General features: G+C 40.5%; 1 protein-coding gene across 4 annotated transcripts in view; it reads right to left on the bottom strand.

The window, feature by feature from the left end:
* Window positions 1–601: 601 nt before the first annotated feature.
* Window positions 602–22,567, bottom strand: part of LOC136342141 (neuroligin-4, X-linked-like) — an 86,596-nt gene continuing 64,630 nt past the window's right edge. For all 4 annotated transcript variants that reach the window (XM_066287672.1, XM_066287675.1, XM_066287674.1 and 1 more), the window contains exons 4-10: window positions 11,437–11,583; window positions 11,122–11,378; window positions 10,889–11,072; window positions 10,268–10,782; window positions 9,325–9,476; window positions 7,454–7,572; window positions 602–1,889 (exon numbers count right to left, since the gene is read on the bottom strand). In XM_066287672.1, coding sequence (XP_066143769.1) covers window positions 886–1,889; window positions 7,454–7,572; window positions 9,325–9,476; window positions 10,268–10,782; window positions 10,889–11,072; window positions 11,122–11,378; window positions 11,437–11,583 — 2,378 coding nt within the window. In that variant the 3' untranslated portion in view covers window positions 602–885. The remainder of the gene's footprint in view (window positions 1,890–7,453; window positions 7,573–9,324; window positions 9,477–10,267; window positions 10,783–10,888; window positions 11,073–11,121; window positions 11,379–11,436; window positions 11,584–22,567) is intronic.

The raw sequence follows: 22,567 nt of genomic DNA, 5'->3' as shown, positions 1-22,567 counted from the left end.
ACATCAGCGGTAATTCGGTGGCATTTGTCGGCGCTCGTGTCGTTTAACTTTTTTTGAGGGCTTTTTGCTTCTCATTATTGGAGATTTTAAACCGTTTTTGAGTACTCCCCAGGACCCCCTTCTATTTTTGTCGCAAATCCACGCATTGGCAATTTACACATAAAAATCGATACAGTTTGGCTATCAAGCAATCAGCTTATTTCCATATATATCGAATTCGCATGTAGAGTGTTGGCCACCAGCACGGTTATAAAACCAAAACGTGTTCGCGCTTAAACCGTTTCACAGTCTCTTTACCATGAAATTTACTTGTTACAAGACAAGTTCCCTTCATCTTTTCCATTAACTTAAGTTGTAAAGGGGCCTCTTCAGGACGTAACCAGATTCGATTCCAGTGCTTTCCAGTGTTTGCGGGAGCAATATCTATGGAAATAAGCCGATTTCTAACTGCAAGAGCATCGGTTTTCGATGGTTTTAGCTCCACTGTTACGTGAGATTTCCTTTTATTTTTGTAGCTATGGCCATAAAGCTGAGTGGGGGAAATTATATTTCATGCTTAACTTACCTTGCCAAAGCTGAAAAGGAACTAAAACGCCTCGGGTAGAGAATTTTTAATAATATATTTTAAGAATGTCGCTTAGGTAGATATAACTTAACATTGCCGAAGACTCATAGAGGCCCCCAGCTTATAAAAGTCTTAATGTACTTAGAACGTTCCAAAGTTCAGCGAAAACGTCTTTTTCAAGTTTATACACGCGCTAGCTACACATAAAATTACCTAATTCTTAGAAAAGTTACCACATGGGCTTTTCGTTGAAATTTGAAACTCGTGGCACCCCAAAAACGTCCTTATGTACACAAAAGTTTCTGATTGTAACAACACTATCACACTCTCATTTCGCTCATGGCGGCCTGAGGCAGTCTCATGTTCCCTTTCGCGCTGCTATTGTACCCTGTAGTGCTCAGCAATGGTTGACTCTCGGGACTTTTGGCCCTTGGAGGTGGAGGGGGCTTGGGGACAGTCAAGGGCATGGGCACGTTACCATTTGGCGGCTGGGCCGCCTGCTGTTGCTTCATCTCCGCTATGGTGTTGTTCATCAACGTCACGTTCTTGGGCAAAGTCATGCAACCAGCCTGATTGTACTGATGATGGGTTTGCATGGAGGCGTTTTTCGGCAAAGTCTTGGATATGGCACTGGGACAGAAGTGCTGCTGCACCTTGTTCATGGCGTGGTAGTCTTGCTGGGCGTTGGCCGCCATGATCATCGCAGAGGTGTCCTGCTCGACATCAACGATTATGTTGGAGCTCTGCCCCAGATGGTAGTGTTGGTGCTTGGAGATGGTTTCGAAAGTTTGCTGGTTGCGCGACTGCTGTTGCTGCAAGTTCTTCACTTCCATGCGAGTCTTGTCTCTCTGATAATAAACTCCTGCGAAGATCAGCACGTTGAGAATTAGCAGGGAGCAACCTATGGCGATGGTGACGCTCAAAGCCGTGCTGTAAGCTGCGTATCCTGCAGCTTCCAACGAAGCCAGGGAGTCGGTTTGGTTGGTCTGGCCTTGGTAGATCACTTGAGGGTTGTACCCAGTGGGCGCAATGCTAAGGCAGGTGGTGACGGCCGCAGTATCCGCGGTGGTGGGCACTTCCAGAGCACTTAAAGTCGCGTTCGGGCGTTTCCTGACCAGCTCCACTGTCGGATCGTAGTAACTGACTCTGCTCAGAGGATCGGGCCTTACAGCCCCGTCGTACAAATCTGCACTGTTGTGGTTCCGGAACAAGTTGTGACGAGCCACCACGTCCTCCATTCCTGCGCGATGGAGCTCCGGGATCAGACGCAGCCACACGCTAAGCTGGTGAGCTCGAAAATGGTTCTTCATTCGGGGTTTCATTCCTGCAACAAATAAAATAAATCAATATTCAAACGCACAAAGCCGAGCGCTGCTTCTACTACATACAATAGATTTAGCCCTGAAAGCTATCGGTTTGTTCGGCGTAACAGCCGGAAGGGCCGTTTTATGTTTACGGATTCACAAAGAGCCAGTTTATGTATACAGTCTCGTGCTTTTGCCAACATAAAGACAAATGCTTGCTTTTCTTATGTCAAGTACTTTACCTGCTTGGCAGGGAAATTTCAAAGAGCACTCGTAAATTTAGCGCCTGTATAAACAGGGTCAATGTTGTCCGGCGGGCTTATCAGCATATACCAAAGCGGACTATTGTCGGCTTATCAGATATGTACAGAGTATGGGATAAATGGGCCAGTTCGTATTACTGCTCAATCTGCTGAGGGAGGTTCCGGCTGATTTGAGATGCGGTGTTGATTTATTAGGGCGCTAAGCGTACGCATAAACACCTGCAGGGCTCCTAAGTGTTATGGAGAGGTGTTTGGTTTGTAATGTCTGAGATGTGAAAGTCTCGAAGTGCTTATAGATGAAATGTAAGCTCTCTGGGAGAGTGTTTGGGTTTGAAACTGCATGGAAAACGACGGGAAGCGAGCTAAAATCAATTGTAAATGGAAAGAGTTCAAATAAAAAGTTCGATGGAGTCTTTTGTTTTTATAAATTTGAAAAGTTTCTCGACTAATCAACTGAGAAGGTCCCTTCAGGACTTCCAATGTGGAAAACATTTTTTCGAATATTTTTTTTTAATTTGAAGTCCTACTCAGCACCCTGTGTTCTGGGAAAAAAACTTAACGTTTTAAACTTCTTAAAAGGGCAGGTCCTTAAAGGTCCTTAAAACCCTTTTAACTCGGTGGCGTCGCTTATTCATCACAGAATATCAAGTGAAGGCTTCAAAAGTTGGACGTTCTATAGAGTTTTTAGTTGATTCTTTATTTTAAATCGTCCCCGGAGCGACCCTCGTGCCCAAGAAAAAAATTAAAATTAAAATTTTTTGCGTCGAGATTGAAATACACACGTCGGAGAACTCTAAGGACATTTTAATGAGTAGACTTAAGTTGTCCTGAAATTAATTAGAAAATCGAGTTCTGCATTTGTACCGTTAAAAGGTGTTTAATATACGACAAAGCTTTTGTTGCTAGATCCCCAAATTATATCGATTTATTCATAAGTTGTAAATGTGCCTAAAAACGCCTTTGTGTCGACTTAACAAGACGCTCTCGGCAGCCAAAAACTATTAAATCCAATACAAAAGAAGGCGTCCGCCGTTATTAATAAATAGGTCCAATTTTATCGTCCGTGCTCAAAATATACATCCCGTATGTACTCAATTGGGTTCAGATCGGGCCGTGGCAATGCGACGATTCCTTCGTTGGTCAATGAGTCTGTCGCGACATCGGCGACATGTGGACGAGCATTATTATGCACGAGCCGAAAGTTTTGGCCAACGGCGTCAGAAAATGGACAAATTGTAGGGTCGAGAATGGTATCGAAGTACTCTCGAGCTGTTAGGAATCGATTTGGAATAACGAGGCCGGTTCTGTCGTCGATCATTATTCCGGCCCATACTATTATTGTATCACCTCTAAGTGAATAGACTTCTTGGACATGTCGTAAAAGTTTAACACGTCCAGACCGTCTTTACACTCGTATTCAACGAGAACCTGGGTAAAATCCAAATCTGGATTCGTCAGCGAATAAACTTGTAACTCCATCGATTACATTCCAATTTCTATATTCTTGATTCCGCTCTATGCTTGCAACGCGATTGCCTTTGAAAAGAGACGGACATCTCAATGGTCTTGACCGTAAAGGTTAGTTTCATGTAGACGATTTCTGCTAATATGTCGGACTATAGCGACGCAGTGCCCCCATTGTAAATCTGCACCCAATTCAAGTGCCGTAATTGTGAGTTGCTTTCTAACTGTTAAAACTAAAAATCGATCTTGAACTTCGGTTGTAATACGTCCACGTCCTGGATGTTGTTCGGCCGGAGTTCCAGTTTTCTTAAAGCGCCTGATGTGATCCTTTGGGACACACCCATGTGCTCAGCTACTTCAATTTGTCTCAAATCAGCCTGAAGAAGGCCTACCGCGCGATTTTTCTCATCCAGAGTTAAATGTTGCCGTTCCACGGTTAAATACAGTATATCCAAAGCGCCTCCTCAACAGAAGCTAGTATCGAAGGAATGAAATTGAATCGAGCTAATAATCTAGCAGTGCAAAAAATTCTAACTTTCCATATCGGAAAGGAAAGTGTCCATTTACTTATGTATTTTTTAAAAATATCCTTGGACTTTCCCGTTGTACGAAAATCTGATAGTGAGGTATCGTGTTTCTCAAGGAGCTTTACTCTCTATTTGCCCGCAGACACAAGAGGAGCGTGGTATAGGACAACGTGTTCATATATAATATGTTCCTTTAGAGCAACGTAATCCAAAAACGTTACGAAATTGAACGTGTCGCTTTTGAAAAAAACTTTTCGCGTCTAAACGCGAAGGTTAACTTCACCATTTTGTCCGCAAACTTTCGGAAGCTACCCTCATTTCATTAAAACTTTTTGCGCAGAAAACTCTGACTCTGATGTAAGTTGAGCTGCCTTCAAATCATAACAAACACTCGATTAATATTCCCGATAAGCCCTCGAGTTAAATCTATTTTCAACAGGATTCATGAACTGTTCGAAGAACTTCCCCGAGCAGTCACTTAACCCTATTAATGACTCCCTGCTAAGGCCTTGCGGCTTTCTTTGCGGAAGTTGTAGACAGCCATTAAAGACCTATCAAGGGATATTAGCCGAGACCATACTCTAACAATCCCCACGTCACGTCACCTTGTAGGACAAGTTGAACTAACCCAATTTTCATTACTAAAGCGGATTAATGCTCTGAGCGGGGACACGTCGAATCCGGGCGTGATTCAACTTTAAATTATCGTCTGGTCTCAGTGGACGAAACAATAATTTCGGGATCGTATTGGGATGCATCTTTAGGACTAGAAGCAATATAGTAGTAAATTAAGTTATCGAGTTAATTCAAGACACATGTGCAGACCGGTTAAGACTACTTCATTTGGAAATCTATTTGCGTGTCAGTCCTAATTCAGGATCGTCCCTGGACATCAATATTCTGCTCTAGCCCTGGCTAAACCATTTGTTACGTCATGTAGAGAAAGTCCCTTAGAATTCGCATTGAAACAGATTTTTATACCTCAGTGATTTGTAAATAAGGGCAATTTTCCGTGCGCTTGCGATTAAACCAGGCCTGTTCCCTCGGAGACGTGCCCCCGTTTTCAATGCTGTGCAACGTTTTTTAATGACCCAACAAGGTAGGTTTTTGCCCTTCCGCATCTCGCCCTAATAAATCAACGAGACCATCCGGCCGGCAAATAAATCCCCCTTTATATGGAGATAAATCAGAGCGTAATTGCTTACCAGCAACAGCTCATAGTTTTTAAAAGGTAATCAAAACGGGTTACGGGCATAGAATAAATTTAACAAAATCGGCCCTGATAAATCAGCTGGAACCGTTCTTTTGTTATTGGTTCGGCCAATAGAAACTACAATACGAACGCAATTACTGAGATGAATGGCGTCGCTGATTTATTTCTTCGCACTTGGAAGGGATTAATTAAAAAATAATTAGAACAACACGGGGATCCGAGAGAGCCCTTTTTGTTTCAAATTCTACTTGAGGAACGTAATTTGAAAACGCTTGAGAGGCCTTTCAATTTTTTCAACCTGTAGCACCTTAATTGCTTGTTGTGAAAACAGGACAAATATTCCGAGAACACGTCAGCATATTGTTGCTACCGATGATGCTGGGAATAATATATTAACGCGGAGCTGGAAATTGAAATCGCAAAAAACAGTTATTAATAAAGTTAATTAACGCTGGTAAGACCGGCCTGTGGATTCACAAGGAGGTGGGCCAGGAGCCAGGGGAAATTATAAAACTCCCCCCCTTCGTCGCTTCAGACAATTAAGTATTAACCTCGAAAAGGAGATAATGAGGGGATACCGAAAAGAACTCTCTAGTTTGCAAATGCCGTCCTGAATTTACAACTGAAAATTGCTAGCAATGGGTTGGAAGATAAAAGGAACCAACGACTATTCCTTCGACGGATTGTTGAATTTCAAACGGTTGAAGATAACTAAAAAAACCATTTCTTCAAACTAAAAGCATCTCCTCTGGCGAATCCTAATAGAAAACTGTAGAATCGAAGTCAGCTTCAAAGCACAATAGAGAGGCGGATTTCTGAGCCCTGGAGGCCATTCGTAGCGCCTCTTTTACAGCCCGTTATCTCCAATTCGTCTTGCCATTATCAGCCAAAACCGGAGACAACCAAACAAATAAACAAAGATAAGCGACGAAACTTTAAATTGGAACGATTTGTCTCGGTTTATGGCCTCCTACTTCTAATCGAAATTGTGTTTTGCGACTTTATGAAACCCCCAGTCGTGGGCGAGAAAAATTACGAGACGGGTTAGAGAGCCCTTTCAATCTCCCAGCCGTGTATCCATCCGAAAATTGGTCCGCGTTTAAAGGACGCTTTCTGGGACATAATAAATGATCTTCAGAAGGCGCGTTTTGAATATTGATGCCAACATTGAGCTGGATACATGTGCAGGACTTGGCTAGAATGATGTGCCATCGTCGCTTCCGAGAGCCCTCATTTTTGAGAGGCAAACACACTTCCTTTCACATGAAATGCACCACCCAGTGATAATAGTAATTAAGTTTTGTAATTTTGGCAAAATGATGCTTCATAACGGAATATCAATTGAGCAGAGTTTCCATAAAAAAAAAACATTTTTAATTAAAAAGGTAATAATGAGTGACATCGCCTCGTGCAAGAATGCAAGCATGTACTCTTCGTAGCATGCTTTGCAGCAAATGATCAATATCTTCCCGGGGGTATTTCATTCTACGTTAAATGGTGCCGTACTTTAGTTTAATTTCAAAAGCGACACTCATTATCTGCCAAAGATGTTCGATAGGTGATAAGTCCGGCGACCGTGCAGGCCAAGGCAACATTTCCAATTACGCTTGTTCCTTCGACTAATGTTGGTACCATCGCGTAATTTTGGCAGCAACTCTGACGGTTTGATACTCTATTATGAAGCATTATTTTGCCAGAATTAAAATGTGTAATTATTGTTATTAATGGTTGGTGCATTTCATACGAAACTTAGTATAGCTACTCTTGCGTCAATTGCTGCGTAAATGACAGTTTTCATGGGGATTATCGTAATATCCGAAACTTAAGTCCGAAGTTGTGCTTAAAACACTTTAAAACTCGCCAAGTCTTAACTGCAAAGTATTGTACAAGTCTGAGATAAGAGGCGCTACAGTATTGTAAAGATACAAAAACTGAACTCTCCAAACAAAACCTCGAGTGCCACGTCAAGTAAATTTCCAAGTCTGATCGCGTAATATTTTGAGCCACAACTTCTGGCAGCTGTACGATGCCAGCTGCTGACAACTGGATTATTTTCCAGAAACTTTTCAGCCTGCGGTTTGGCGCAATTAAAAAACTGTTCCGGCGAAAGAACTTACCAATTTCCAAATACTTTTGATGCACAGAATCGTACTCGTCCCAAATTATCGATCTGAATCTGTTCCTTTCTCTGGAAGCTGCCAGGACGGTGTCTTGTTTGTGGTGCTCGTTGGGGTTCCTGTAAAAAAAATGAAACAGGTCAAGAACGCACATTTGTAAAGTCAGCAAAAACTTCCTCGTCACGGTTGATATAGCCCAGTTTACTTTATTTCCTGCATTGTAGTCTCTTGTTCCCAATAAAGCAGCCATCGAGCAAACACTGAAATGATGTGCAGGGCACGTTCAGAGAAGACACACTGTTTGCTCTCGAGCGGGTCTCTTTTGTTTACCCGTTTACGTGCCTTCTTGCCAAGCTTTTCATTAAAACTGACCCCCTCAAGTATTGTTTCTAGGGTTTGGCACGCTCGAAATCGGCAGAACTACACCCGAAATATACGCTGATAGGGAAGTTTATTCTCTTGCGAATAATAAAGAAGACAAAGTTTAGCATAGCGGTTACCTTATCGCTGTTGGAGTGAGATTTATTTCGACAGTGCAAAATTGCTCACATGAGGCTTGAGATTTCCATGATTTTTCATGCTCTTAAGTGTTTGTGTCAAGACATTGAAAGGCAATTGAATGGTTTTTCTCGGGCGAAAAATTACTGATAGGTAATGTTACCCTTAATCCTGAATTCAATGGAACTTTGAACTCCTATCGCATGGCAGAGAAAAATATTGGGGATAATGAATGAAAACATGCAGAGATATTCATCAAGACTTCATGGTGACGATTTACATCTGCAAAATGATCAAAAGGTCGGGTTAGTAGGTAAAAGTCTTGACACAATGGCGGATAAATTACGTCCTTCGAAAAAGAGCAATAAGCTCTCTTTAAAGGTAACTGAGGTGTGATGTGTAGAACTCTTGCTTTCTACCTATGTCTCTAAAATACCAATTTTAAGCGAGAACCGAAGTTCACGTTGAGCGAACTCTTCACATTGACGTTTAAATAATCCCCTTTAGTGGGACATTTTGTATGGATATATAAACTGAGTCGTTTAACGTTGGGACTATGCAATGACACCTCGTGGAAATTTGTACTCGTATTATTCCAAATCCAAAGAAAAGAAACATTGTAAAATTTCCATGTTTTGTCCAATTTTCCTGAAAAATTATGGAACTTAGCTTGGAATTCTTTCGCCAAGTTGTAAATCATATGTATGTAGGTAAATCCTCCTGTGCATAAGCTATGGAACTGGAACTTTAAAATTTTCATAAAGAAGACGTGTAGAATTTTTTAGTGGAATTTAGTTGTTTTGAACTATTTTTGACAGGGCCCAGCTCTTGGATATTGTTCTGCAAAAATGGCCACAATAGCACCCTGCCCCAAGTTATTTTTGTCCAAAATCCTTCCGAAGAGATGATTTTGCCTATTGTCTTTAAACCCTTCACTTAAAGAAACATATCTCCACGACAAAACCAGTTATCGCTTGTGGCGATGCAGCAATTCAAGGAGGAAGAGAATGCGCATCACTCCAACTTCCCACACTAATTACAACAGTATTCCCTTCTTTCTTTGCTGACTCCACGTAATGCACAATCTCATAAACAAACCCAAACCTCATTTTCCGGCTTCACACTATGGAAAGTGGAAGAATAAAAATAGAACCGTATGACTTGAGGGTAATTTGCCGAAACATTGTTCCATATTCTCTAAAGTGCACTTTATGCGCGCCAACACAAAATCACGTCGTGAAACAAACTGCTCGGTCGGCCGTATCGTTAAAGTGCAATATGGCCACGTCCTTATGGTTTCGGTGCTCGCCTTTTGGTCATTTTGGGTCAGCTCGAGATAACCCGCAGATTAGTTTATATCAAGACGTACTTACCCGGTCCTAGCAAAATTAGCCACGTAGATGATGAAAGACTCGGAGAGGGCCAGTTCTGATCTGGTGTAGTTTTTCGGGAAGTGGTTGAAACCATCCACCAGCGGGGCTCCGAAGAGATAGGGTAGTTCTTCGCCGTGGACCGTACCCATTCTCTGCAAAAATAGTTTATTCACGACATGTATACCTAACGGTAAAAAGATCTATCTGGATACACTCGTCCAGAGGCTGAAATGCCATTATTGATCCTGAAGCCGGATTTTCAAGGCGACTATTAATCTTACCAGAAACGATCCTTATCTAAACGCACATTTATCATTCCACTTACGTCGCACGTATAAAAAAATGACGTTCTCTTATTTCAATTTCCTCGGGCCTAGGACTAATAAACAAAAGACTGGGAAATAATGCGGCATCAATCTCCGTGCAAGTGCACATTTATTTAACGGTGGAAACTCAATCACAGACGCAGCGTCCCAAATAAATCCGAGAAAATTTATGGCGAAGACATCCAGTCTTGAATGTACGTTATTGTGTTCGGTAAACGATGCTCGAGATGGGAGCAATATTTTGCGCACCTGAACTAACCTGAACGAATTGAAAATTATGCAATTCGCAGAAACTCAGTCGAGTTTAATTCCCGAATTGTGGCAGTTAAATTCGTTGTTAACAGTTAATTGGTTGTTTAGCAATGACTGCCGTTACATTGAATTTCGCTTCAGAGGAACCTCAGCGCATCCACCATTTCGTTCAGAAGTTTGGAAATAATTATTTATTGTTCTTACGATAAGAGTATCTAACACGTCAGTATCGTGTAAAGGTGAAAATTGTCATTCTTGCAACTATAATCGAAATTATAGTCTTAGCAAATTTGTGGCTAATGGCACTTGGAAACGCAACGTTTTGCTCGCCCGGGCTGGCCGATTTCAAAGTTGTGGAAATTTACCTGAGGGTAATCTCCGTCCTTTGTCTGGTAGTCAAATACGTAAAAGAAGGTCTTTGGTCCCGTGGGTTCCTGCCCGGGCTGTGGTGGTTTGGCACTCAGCAAGTCCCCGGTTTGAACCAGCGGCGCAACGAATTGCGCGTCACTAAGCGCCGCGACGCACGCGTCTCTCGTATTAATCGGATGTTGCACCGTCCGTTCCCAGTCCGTATACTCGTTAACCACAGTAAAGAAAATTTCGCTTAAGTGATAAGTATAAGCATTGCGCACGTAAGTCCTTATGATTTTATCCCTGCGCTCCCCTTCGAACCCCGCCTGGATATCGTTGGAGGAAAACCGCCAAAGAGCCTCACTGGTTACAACCCCGAAGAGCAGGTCGTAAGGGTTCGACCCTTTGGGCATTAGCGTGGCTTCACTACGTTTCAAGTTGGTATTGCCTGAACCCACCATGTTTTGCAAATCTTGAGGCTTGAAGTAGGTCACCAGTTCTTTCGCAAAATCCGCCTTAATGACCACGCCTGCAATTTTTTTAAGGGTTATTTACACTTTCCTGTAAATGACGGTATTTGTAACTGCTAGAATATAGGCATTTTAATGGTAGCCCTATATAATTTGAAGCCTTACCATCCACACTCGGTCCAAATGCGCTGAGATAGGCAGGGGGTGCCACATCAGCCTGCAAGAGCTCCACTAGATGCGTTTCTCTTAAACAATCCACTATCTGCTCGTGATCCTTTCCAACATCCTCTGGTATAGAGCAGTTAACTTCCTTAGCTAATTTTACTGCGTAATTCACTGGGTCTTCGACCTTGAAAGAACCGGTTATCTAACATTATCGAATATTCAAGGAGACTTACCAAAGCCCATGAAGACAGGGCTGAGCCAGATAGCAAGAGAGCCCTATGAAAAAGCCCTGGCATTACTGTAGGAGATATCATAAGAAAGTTAATGCAGGCTGCCCCTGACCCGTGCCCTGCAAGGGTTACGTTCGAGGGGTCTCCCCCAAATAAGGCGATGTTTTGTTGGATCCAGTGCAGAGCTGCTATCTGGTCCATTAGACCATAATTTGCCACTCGGGCTTTCAGGTGAGGAGCTGGGTTGGCATTGAGGAAACCTTGTTTGATTATTAGAATTTAATTCGGCAATTTAAAAGGAATTTTGGGGATAATTACCTAGAATTCCTAGTCGATAATTAAGGGTAATTACAACTAAATCAGCGTAGGAGGCTAAAACGCTTCCGTCGTAAGGATTGCCGGAGTTCCACTCGAAAGACTCGCCGTGTATGTAGACTATCACAGGATGGCGGGTTTCCCCCGAAACTGAAAGAGATTTAGGTTTGTGATTAGTCATGCTTGAAGCCAAGGCTTAAATAATAAAAGAGGGTCGTGGAGCATGCTACTCAATTAATACTCTAGTTTACTTTGTATGTAGCTAAACTTTACAAGAAAGTTCGAAAGCAGCGCTTTGCAGCGGAAAATTAAACTTCGGAGAGTCGCCGTAAAGGGGCCATTTTGTTGGTTTTGCGAATGTTAGTTTCCGTTATTTTTGATAAAACGTGATATGGCACAGAGGCCGATTTGAAGAACTGTTAGTTCATGTAAATGCAGTGGCAGAGACTTCTTTAGTTACGAGACTTCTCCGTCTACCCCTTAGGAAAACGGAGCCGGAGCAAGATATTACAGGAAGAATACGAAAGATCCAGGGTGGTGCCATCTAGTATGAACGAAGATAAACGCAAGAAAAACTAGACCCATTACTGTAGAAAAGCGTTGAGAAAATGCCGGTGGTGCCATCCATGAGAGGCTGTGCCAAACGTTAAAATTCTGCACCGAAGCGAAGCGCATCCACCAAATTGAATAGAATTCGACATTTGTTTTAGATCTGTGGGCATTAACACTTTTAACTATTACTACACGCAGCTTAAGTCCCTGCTTTTCTTTTTAGTTATAACCCAAGGTAGCAGAGCGGATCCTTAACAATTTTTAACGTTATTTTGAAAATTTCCCCTAAGGCTGCAAATCCAACCAAATCCTACAGTACCTACAATACATCAGTTGCTTTGAATAATTTACCATAAACCTAATCCAATAGCAGAAGCAATTTTAAAATGCGGACTGGAGCACAGAAGAAACGCGCAGCGGTAAATATCTCGTTTTCGTGTTGGTGCGCGGCTTTATTTTCCTACTGGCAAACTCTATCTCGCAGGACGATAAATTTTTAATCAGCCGCGGTCATTTGTCTTTGATGTTTGCGGGGCTAAGTACACGTAAAATTGTTACCTCTACTGGAGGGTTAAAAACCCTTGCTCGGATTTTTATTTCCATGCTTTCGCATGAAATATTTATCTAAATTTCATCCCCTAGGGTCGGTAATTGATTGTTAAACATGTCTTGTTTGTCCTATCACTTATTCGTAATTGCTTCCGCCAACAGACGACCGAAACATCGCTCTATTTGCCTACCTCGTTACAGCTGCAGTACCAAATTCAATTATTTTGCCTGTCACCTGGCCGAATTGCGGAATTCTTTGAATTGCACCTGGAATTGTCTTGTCAATTGTTGCTGTTTTATGCATACAGACGGGAGTAGCGAAATTTATGATTTTATGACTTTCAATTATAGTTTAAGAGTGAGTGCTCCTGCATATTACGAGACAATTTTCGAGGAGGATAGAATAGAAAACCTTTGTTGAATAAAATGATGGGCACTTTAAAATCAATATATTCAGACAGCTTTTAGAGAGTCATTAAAGTAATAGCCCTTAAAACTCCACTGGCATTACTCTATTATAGAGATAGATAAGGGGCACCAGCTTTCTAATTTGAAAATCTTGAGAAATATTTTACTGTAACTGAAAGGGATTTTAGAGCAGAAATGCAAATTATTACGTCAATAATTTTAATAATTTGGTCTCGACTGGCAAGACGAAAAAGACTCATTAAAATAATAGTAAATACAATATCATTCTCCATTACTTTACTATTCGGAAGGATAAGGGGTGCGAGTTTTCGAGCTTTAGAAAATTTAACGTTGCTCGTCAACATCACGATTTAAAGATGCGTCGTTAAATTTGGTTGAAGATTCTGCAGACTGTAAAGTGACCGTTTTTAATAAGTGACTTTGGTCCGAACTACCACTTCGCAAGTAGTACCGTTTATTGGTATCGAACAAAGTCTTAAGTTTCCAACTTTGGATCATTTACAAAATTCTCACTTCCTCATGGCAATTTAACCGAACGTGGAACATCTGTCCTAGTATTTTCCTTCCAGAAATAATCAGCAACCTCCGCAGTTATTTGTCACCGTCGGAAATTTTATGGTGATTGGCGTCGAGCGATCTATCAACGGTATTAAACCGAAGACGTCGCACGTAAAAAGTTGTTTAGTCGCTTTTTCATGAGCTTTCTGGAGCTTTTTTAATATTCCGCTCACTGTGAGGTGTTCGAACAAGTCGAGCGAGGCACGTGAGTCACTCGTTCGAGCCTAATTTCCCAAAAGGATTAGCAAAAGGGCGTCTTGAGATCAAAGTAATTTGTAGTTCGGGAAATGCCCTCAAATAAACCCCCAATTTGCCATTAATGACTTTTAAATTGGATTTTGAATTAGGCCAGTGTAATTGGGAGAATAAACTCTCATGCCCGCTTGCGTAATGAATAAGGAATTAGAAAACTCTTGCCCTTCATTGCACCGATATAGTTCATTGTTAATACTAAACACTGCTCTGGGCGCTAAAATCGATTTTTGCAAGTTGGATTGGGTCCAAGTTATTTATTCAAACTCGTTTAACTATCCGTAGGAAATTAGATTCCCCGGAATCGCCGGAGTTTCCAGATTAACGGTCGAACTGCCGTGGCGCATTCTAAGTTGCCAAGCAAATTGGAAAACACAATATGGACCCAGTGTGTGCCACCTTAATTTTTACGTCCGGACAATATTGCTCGTTAAGCTAAGACGGCGTAATATACGACTTAATCCAATATCCCATTGCCTCAATTGATTTATGCTTTCTATTATTGAATTTAAATAACAGAAGCTTTGCGAGCAAAGTGCTGTTCGTCGAGACTGCTTAAGAGCACCCTCTGATGCAATCCAATTTCAAGTGGAATTAGTTAGAACTAGAACGAAAAGTCTTGGGTTCATTCAATAAAATATTTTCCTGCTACGTAATCCCAAGTCATAAATTTCCGTTATGGAAAAGGGATATTTGAGGGTCTTTGTTTTTGCCTCGAGGCTTAATAGCACCTATTTTACTACCTACAGGTCTGGCTTCGACAAAGGGACGTAAACAGCAAGGATTTGGCTATTGTGGGGTGCCATTTAAGCGCCATTTTAACGAGTCTACATCGGGGAACGATCGCTTTCGGCAAGATATGATAAATCTGCGGCAGTGATCAAATTGAGTGCAACTCTGGCAAGCGTAGATATAATAAATTGGTTCAATTTAACTTGGATTGTTTCAGTTTCCAGATTTTATTCTTGCATTGCTCGGAACTGAAGGCTGAATTCCAAAATGTTTTATTGCATTAAGATTACGTGCTGTGGGTGGACGTAACAGTAAAAAAAACTTATATTTTTCCCAATGTTTGCTTAATTAGCCGGGTACGACCTAAATTTGACGCCTGTTTTCTAGTGAAACAGGGTCCGAATTTTTGCCCAAAACTCGGCTACGAAATATTCATAAACCGCGAACTTTCGCCCCGTGTAAATTTGCCTTCCGGATATTTGATCGAGGCCTTTTATCGCGAATTTCAGTGCACAGCCAAAACCCTAAAATAGTGTTCGTTAAAACCACAATGACACTGTTAACATTAATCTCCACAAGTGTAATCTAGTATTCGAGTCCAATTGTAGGTTTTGATTGGATCTCCGATATGGGATCGAATAAATTGCATGTATGAATTATGAGGGAGGGATTCATTAACTCCGCGAGGTTAATTTAGCGAAAGAAATCGGGGAAAAAACGGCCCAGCTTCGCAGATTGCGTTTTTAATTATTAAACTGCTGGAATGGTATTATTGCATATTCAACGTGTGTGGCTCGGACCCTTTTTAATTAATGCTGAACTATCAATCGAAGATCGACACCCGGGGGGGCTCATTAATATTTTTTGAAAAGAACATAATGGATATTTAAAATTCTGTCGACCATTCCTGGATCCAAAATAAACGGGGACTTAAAAACAGCACGGAATCGATTATGCTAATTTATTGTTCTATCTGAACCAAACGGAGAATATTAACCTCTTAAATCAATTTAAAGCGCATAGGGGCGGATCGTTTGTGTTACAATAGGGAAAATTGTTTATGGAGGATCGTGAGTTCATGAAGAATAAGTGAAGTGGGCGAATCGGGTAATCACTGTTTAACGTATTCTTCAAAATTTAGTGAAGATACCAGAGCAGTAAATGTAACAGGAACATCCTGTAGGTCACCATCGGGCGGCTTTTGCCTCAAATTGGGAAGCTTTCCTTGAAGTAACGTTTTGCACATTCACAACTGAGTCCCCGATAAATGTGGTAAAATATTTAACAACGAGCAACTTCAGAGATTTATCAACATTCGGAGTAATTATTTCTCAGGAAAGGGGAAAATCAAAAATAAACGGATTCAGATAAGGAGTGAAATTCACTGGCAGGAAATTTTTCTGTAACAACTTCGTCCCTTTTTCTGCGTCTTAAATTTTTCCTTTAAGCGCATCCACCATTAAGGCGAGAATAATTTACATCCTCGGTTGCTCTAGTATTTGAAGTCACCGAGCTAATGATTAGGTCTCAAAATAATGCTAATTAATTCATCTGACGTGCGGCAGCACTTTAAACTTAAGTAATTAATAGGTTCTGTCAGTAAGATACTCCCAAAGTTAGGTACAGTTCAATTGGCAAATAAGCCCATTACGAGGATTGCAACGTCGGCTTCATAAATTCTAGATCGTAGTTTGAATCGGCCATTATGGCAATTTCGTCAGCTCTATGGCGATGACACCCCTTTAATTTATCACTAATTAGAGGCTTGAAACTATTAAGGTAATCGTTCCAGTTTGTACTCATTACCATTATCCAAGAATCACTTTCTGGTACCAAATAAATGCCGTTTAAGACAGAAGCTTATAGGAGCGAATAAGGGACTTGTTGAAATTCTTAAACAAGAGTAACGTTTCATTTTGACGACTGACTTGGCATTTGAGCAGTTCGAGCAGCACCTTCGAACTGGAAAACTTCGAATTTATATGGAAATTTAAAATCAATCGACGGACCGACCGGTTGCTCTTCCATTTCCGGGGTGACGCTCGCCCCTTCCGGATCGAAAAATCCATTCCGACTGTTTGCATTGGGAAAATTAAACTTTGGGGGTACTTTAGAAGCAGATATAATGAGCCAATTACGTGGAAACGAAACAGTATTGGATACATTAAACCATAAAATTCTAAGTACAAAGAAGTTGATTTATAACGTGGAGCGAGGGAAAAGGAAACCTACGAAAATTGTATAATTATCAGAGAGAGGCAGGCAGTATGAGATTGTGTGCAGAAATGCTTCAGTTCGATAACTGATGAAAATTTTGCTTTAACGTAGGGGGAAAAGTATTTCTCATAGTTTTCGTTACAATCGCCTACAGAATAAAAACCAACTTTTAAATGAAAATGAAATAAATGCCTCAATCTTCATGTCCGCAGCAGAGAACCTCTAAAATGACTAGTCGCAGAGGCCATTAACATAAAAGTTTTTCATCTCATGTAATTAGTTAACTCGGACGCTGCTGATTAAATAGCCTTGGTTTATTATCGTTGGGGAGGAAAGAGACTTTTTATAACCTAGTTGCAGAAATAAAGTCTTTTGTGTCTCTACACAGAATTAAATAGCTTGAACAGATACTTACATAGTAATGAGACGAAATGTATGGATTCTCTATCAAGAGTAATGAAAATTGAACAATTACAGAGCACTTTGAGCCCCCCAATTAGCGGAGATTATTTTTAATCAGCATTAGATCGCAGTGAAAATTTAAGGCCGTGCTTACACTAAAGGCCATTAACTTAGATTTATATCGCGTTATGAGGCCATGGCAAAGATTGGGCGGGAGATAAAGGGGTATTTCGGCAGGCGGACAAAAATTTATTAAGGCTGTAAACCCCGATGATTATCTCTTATTATGAGAATGTAATTCTGTACTTAATTTTATTGTGATCGTTTCTGGGCATATTTTAGAGCTCTATTATTGGCTGTCAAATTTATTTTCCATCGTCAATATTTACTTCATATGAATGTAAGTAAGCATTCGAGACATATTTCCAGGATAATGATCTGGAACTAACAACGCGGCACAACGTAAACGGAGTTTTGTGGATTGCAGGGGGAGGGTCCTATATTTTCCACATTTTATGCTAAGTGAAATCGCTCTAAAATAACCCAATATTGCTTTTGCAATTAGTTCAGAAAACAGCAATTTCACCCTTTTGTTGCAAGAGTTGTTTACCGAATTTAGGAGTAAATTATTTATTATTTAGAGGTTAACAAATAATGAATATTTATGCTGCTGCAAGCTTCTATTATACCGACAACAAATAAATACACCGATTGACCATTTATTAACCCTAACGCATGCTAATTTATCCAAAAAAGCAAATACATAAATTTGCGATATTATACGGACACAACAGCATTTTCTACTCGGTTTGTCCCTTAATTTTCTAGATTTAGAGTTTTAGCGTCTCGTTACCAATTAGGAGCAATACTTAATGGTTGTTTTCCGAGCTATTGTTCCCGGAAATCCCAGACGATACCCTAGGAATTTGCCCCAATGAAGGACGTAAATTTTAAATAATTCACTCACTGTTTGAGGATTTATCGCGGTAGTTCTCTTGATGTGAGGAAAGTGCTTTACAAAAGGAGATTCATTGATTATTAAGAGGGAACCACGGGCTTAGACGATAATGGGCGTTTTAATGAATATTTCAGCGTTTTTGGAATATCACACTCGCCCTAGAAGGGCATTTAGAAAAATCGAGGTGTAAGAGACTCTTCAATTCGAACTGGTCATGTATTTCGACAGATGAAGGGCGGGAGTTTTCTGATACTTATTGCATTGCAATAACTCAACTTGCCTCAAATGGAACAGAGCAGATAAAGCAGCCGCAAGCTCATGACATTTTTCATAACTTTCGATGCATGTGGGGATCAAAGCTCTTTCACGAAACGATATAAATTCAATTTGAGTGCGAAGTGCAAAAATGTTTGCCTGCCTTCCCGGATGTCGAAAATGCCGTCATCCTCCCTTAATTTTTATTCAAATCAAGCCATTCAGCCGAACACAAAATTGGTTCTCATCCACTCTAATCAAAGTCCATCAACTTGGCTGCCAAAACCAGAAACAAGATTTATCCCTTAGCCGAAAGGCAGTTCCCCAGAAGAACCCCTTCTCTTTGATAAACTCCGTCAACTTTCTCATTCCCAAGCTTGCAGCCCTAACGATAATTGCCTCAATTATTTTAATGTCGAACATTACGTCACTTTTCTGGGTTTATTTTCATTCTCATTGCAAGCTTCTTCGGATAATAATAATCAGGAGCGAGTTTTGTGTGTTTGTGTGTGTGTGTGCGGCATCCTCATATTCTTTCGTCGTTTCTTGGGGGTGAAATAAAGGAGAAGCCACGTTAGGACGGCGAGTTCATCATGGAAATGGGATTGTCGGAGGCAAAGTGGGAAAAATGTGCTCATTGTTGGCCTGAGGGGCGAATTTAATTTCAAGAGGGTCGTTCCAACTTTGAGCGTTTAGTCTTTGAAAGGGTGGGCTCTTAGATAAGGCCTCATGTGTTATTATGAGCTCGGTAATCAATCTTTTGTCAGCCATAAGCCCTAATAGTAGAAGTAATTTAGCTTCAATTCGGCGCGAAAATTCTAAACATTACTTGGTGATTAAACCGCCAGAAGTAATTATTATCGTTTGTTGTGAAGCCAGGGTTGCACGTAATCTCCCGGAAAATGAAAACTATTAATCTACTTTAGATGAGAAGGGAAGAGAGACGGGGCGCAAATAAAATTGAAAACGCTCTTCCAATATAAAGAACACGATATCTTTAGAGCGGAAAATCATCCCTCATCTCATCCAAAATTCAATGGTTTCTTTGTTTTTTTAGGCAGCTATAGATATCGACAGTCGTTCAGTCAGATTTACATCCGATTTTGCGGAATTTAGTGACCATATATGAGAACCTTTTTCCCCCCCCATGTCGGAGAGTAAACAAGTCTTCGTTCCAGCTGCCATAACTATGATAATTAGTTGATTTCCCAGGATTACTGCACAAAAAGGCCACAAACACATCAAACCAGAATAAGGCGAACCGAAAGGGAATAGAAAGGATCGGCACCTTTTATTTTATGCTTAATTAATGGAAACCAATAGGAAACAAAGGGTTCAATAAAGCGTTAAGCGTATATTTTAGATTTGTGTTTATTATTTTCAAACAGATGTTGTAACCGATTTATCTTTTGTGCTAGTTTTGGGACTCTATTGAGGGGTTAAACTATTGAAATTTTGGTTGCCTAATTTAGTAAATCGGGGACGTTATGACATTCATTTAATTATTCTCCGTTAGACGTGTAACTAGATTGAAACTTTGCTGATACTATATGGAAAATTAATATCGCATCGAATACGATGTTACATCAAACAATTTTCGACGTCCAGATTAAAATCTCAACAGATTTAAACATTTTTTAACATCAAAGTGTTCCAATAAATTTTAGAGCAATTAGCAGAGGGAGCAATAATCAACTGAGAGTGTTTTCAAAGCGATCCAATTAAGCGGCACTATAATTAAGATATTCGTCCAGAGAGAGAAAAATAAGAAAAACAGCAGCGAAGCTCCGCAGTAAGTTTCCTTAATTTATAACTTTAGATACAGGCCTGGTAAACATGCCCGTGCCAAAGGCCTTTGCCAAGTCTCCGAGGTCAATGGAAATTTATCGGACAGATGCAGAAGGGGATTTTTCAAATATTATTAAATCCGGGAAGCATACGATCAATATGGGTAGGTAAGACAAACTGTACACATATTACATCAAAAGTAAAGAAAAAGTCTGCTATACAGAGCGATGATGGATGCGGGTTTAGTAATTCAGATGCGGAGAATGTATCGGTCAGATTAGGAAAGCAGGATTTCTGTGATATTTAGAAAAATCTGATTAGCAAATTTTTACATGAAAATAAATTGTGTTCGTTAGAGCGATGGGGGTTGCGAGTTTTATCATTTTTGAGCGAAAACGCATTCCTTATTTAGATGGATGAGGAATCATAGTTTCGTGCACGTAGAAGACTATCGGACTGATGACGGAAGGGAGTTTTCAAACAAATCATTTCCGGATAGAACTAAGAGTAACAAAAGAGGAGGATTGTCAATCGAAAGTGGTTTATTCGTTAGAACTGAGAATATCAATTATTGCGTAGGTATTTTGTTATATGACCGAACAAGCGGTTTACACAAAATGGTTGGCACAGAACAGTTAGGCCCAAAGGCGATATGTATGCATTTTAAGTGCTTTAATGTTCCGCTATAAAATTAATAATTTGCTGTAGTAAAATGCTGATAACGGACTGAACTACCATCTACGACTTTAGAATGTATTATTATCAATAATAGATTGCCCCTTGATCGCAGATTGAATAGTAATTCATGTGGCATCTATCGAACGAAGTAAATTGATTTTTTACAGGGAATTTGAAGGAATTCCCGCTAATCCTGTTGAATGTAGGTACGTTAAATATGCAGATCTTTTGAATTAGTTAAACATTTGGAAAGAACGTCAAACATTTCGAGATATCATTCGTAATTTAGAACATTAATTTTTCTAATAGGAGATACGCTTCAATCAGCCCTCGACAACGTTATAATGCCCATCCGTGTGTCAATCGTCTCTGCAAAAGTTCAATTAAATTTATTGATCATACTTTAATGACATAAAGGTTACATATAGAGGACCGAAATTCCCCCATGAATTCGTCGCATATTGTTTTTAGCTGTGTATTTTTTGACGAAAGACCTGTATACAGGACAACCCATGTTGTAGATAAATGCACTTTGTCATTTTTTTTTATCTGGGACTCCGCGTACATAATGAAATTTTTGAGTTTTTTAGGAAGTTATGAACATATTTCGTGTAATACATTATATTCGCATCTAAATTGAACAATTATTGAAATATTTGCGCCGTATGGCAATTAGAGCGGCCTGACGTATCGCCTGATCTCTCCGCTAGGGAATTTTTTGTGGGGTCATCTGAAACACGGGGTATATCTGAATAACGCAACGATACAGAAGGGTTGAATAATAAAATAGGTAAAGATAAGTACCTTCTCAAATGAAAAGGATAGTTCTACGAGGAGTTTGAATTACGGCTTGCGCACCGTCAAGGAGTCTGCGGAGCTCGGTTCGACGATTCGATATATTAAATTATAGCAGTTGACATTAATGTTTTCAAAGAGATAATGTCTCTATCTAGTAGCATTTTGCCTCATCGATTTTTCCACTTCGGCAAAATGACGATGTCGCAATTGAAACCCGATTTATCGATTTATCGATTTCGGGAACCCCCACCGACATTTTCATTTTGCCACGAGCGCTATCTTGAGCATTCGCATTTTTGAATTCAGCTGATTACGATGTTGCGTCACATCTTAAGGCTCGGTGTCGCAAGTTTGATAATCACGAAACGGAATTTTCTAATTAATGCAGTTCCACGTGCGTCTGGAGCACATTCGACTCTTCGACCCCCCTCTTCCTCTCTCTCTCTCTCTCTCTCTCTTCCTCTCTTTCTCTCTTTCTCTCTTTCTCTCTTTCTCTCTTTCTCTCTTTCTCTTTCTCTCTCTCTCCCTTTCTCTCTCTCCCTTTCTCTCTATCTCTCTCTCTCTTTCTCTCTCTCTTTCTCTCTCTCTCTCTCTCGCTCTCGCAAATAGAATATGATCAAGTACACGAAGGTAAAGAGTTTTCCAAAATTTTTTCGGTAGTTTTATATCGAAGAAGCGACACAAAACGCGAACTAAAACACGTCGGCGACAAGGCGTGTTCGTGGCGTGAAGCGACGCCTCGGCCCAGATAAAACATTAGCACTTTCCGTGGCGTGCAGATAAAAGCATCACAAATTAGCCGCGATGTTTTCCAGGGGCGGACGTGCCTGGTGATTTATCGGGCCGTTCCGTCTATTTGTGCGGCCGCACTAGACGGTGCGCCCTTTAAAGATCTACTCGAAATCAAAGAGCAGCGGTGAAGTCGACGAAAAGGTATCCCGAAGATACAAAGAGTCATTAAGGAAG

The sequence above is a fragment of the Euwallacea fornicatus genome, chromosome 11, assembly GCF_040115645.1.
Source record: "Euwallacea fornicatus isolate EFF26 chromosome 11, ASM4011564v1, whole genome shotgun sequence".
Classification (NCBI taxonomy): Eukaryota; Metazoa; Arthropoda; class Insecta; order Coleoptera; family Curculionidae; genus Euwallacea; species Euwallacea fornicatus.
The sequence above is the reverse complement of the archived record's forward strand: the minus strand, read 5'-3'. Positions and strand labels throughout refer to the sequence as shown.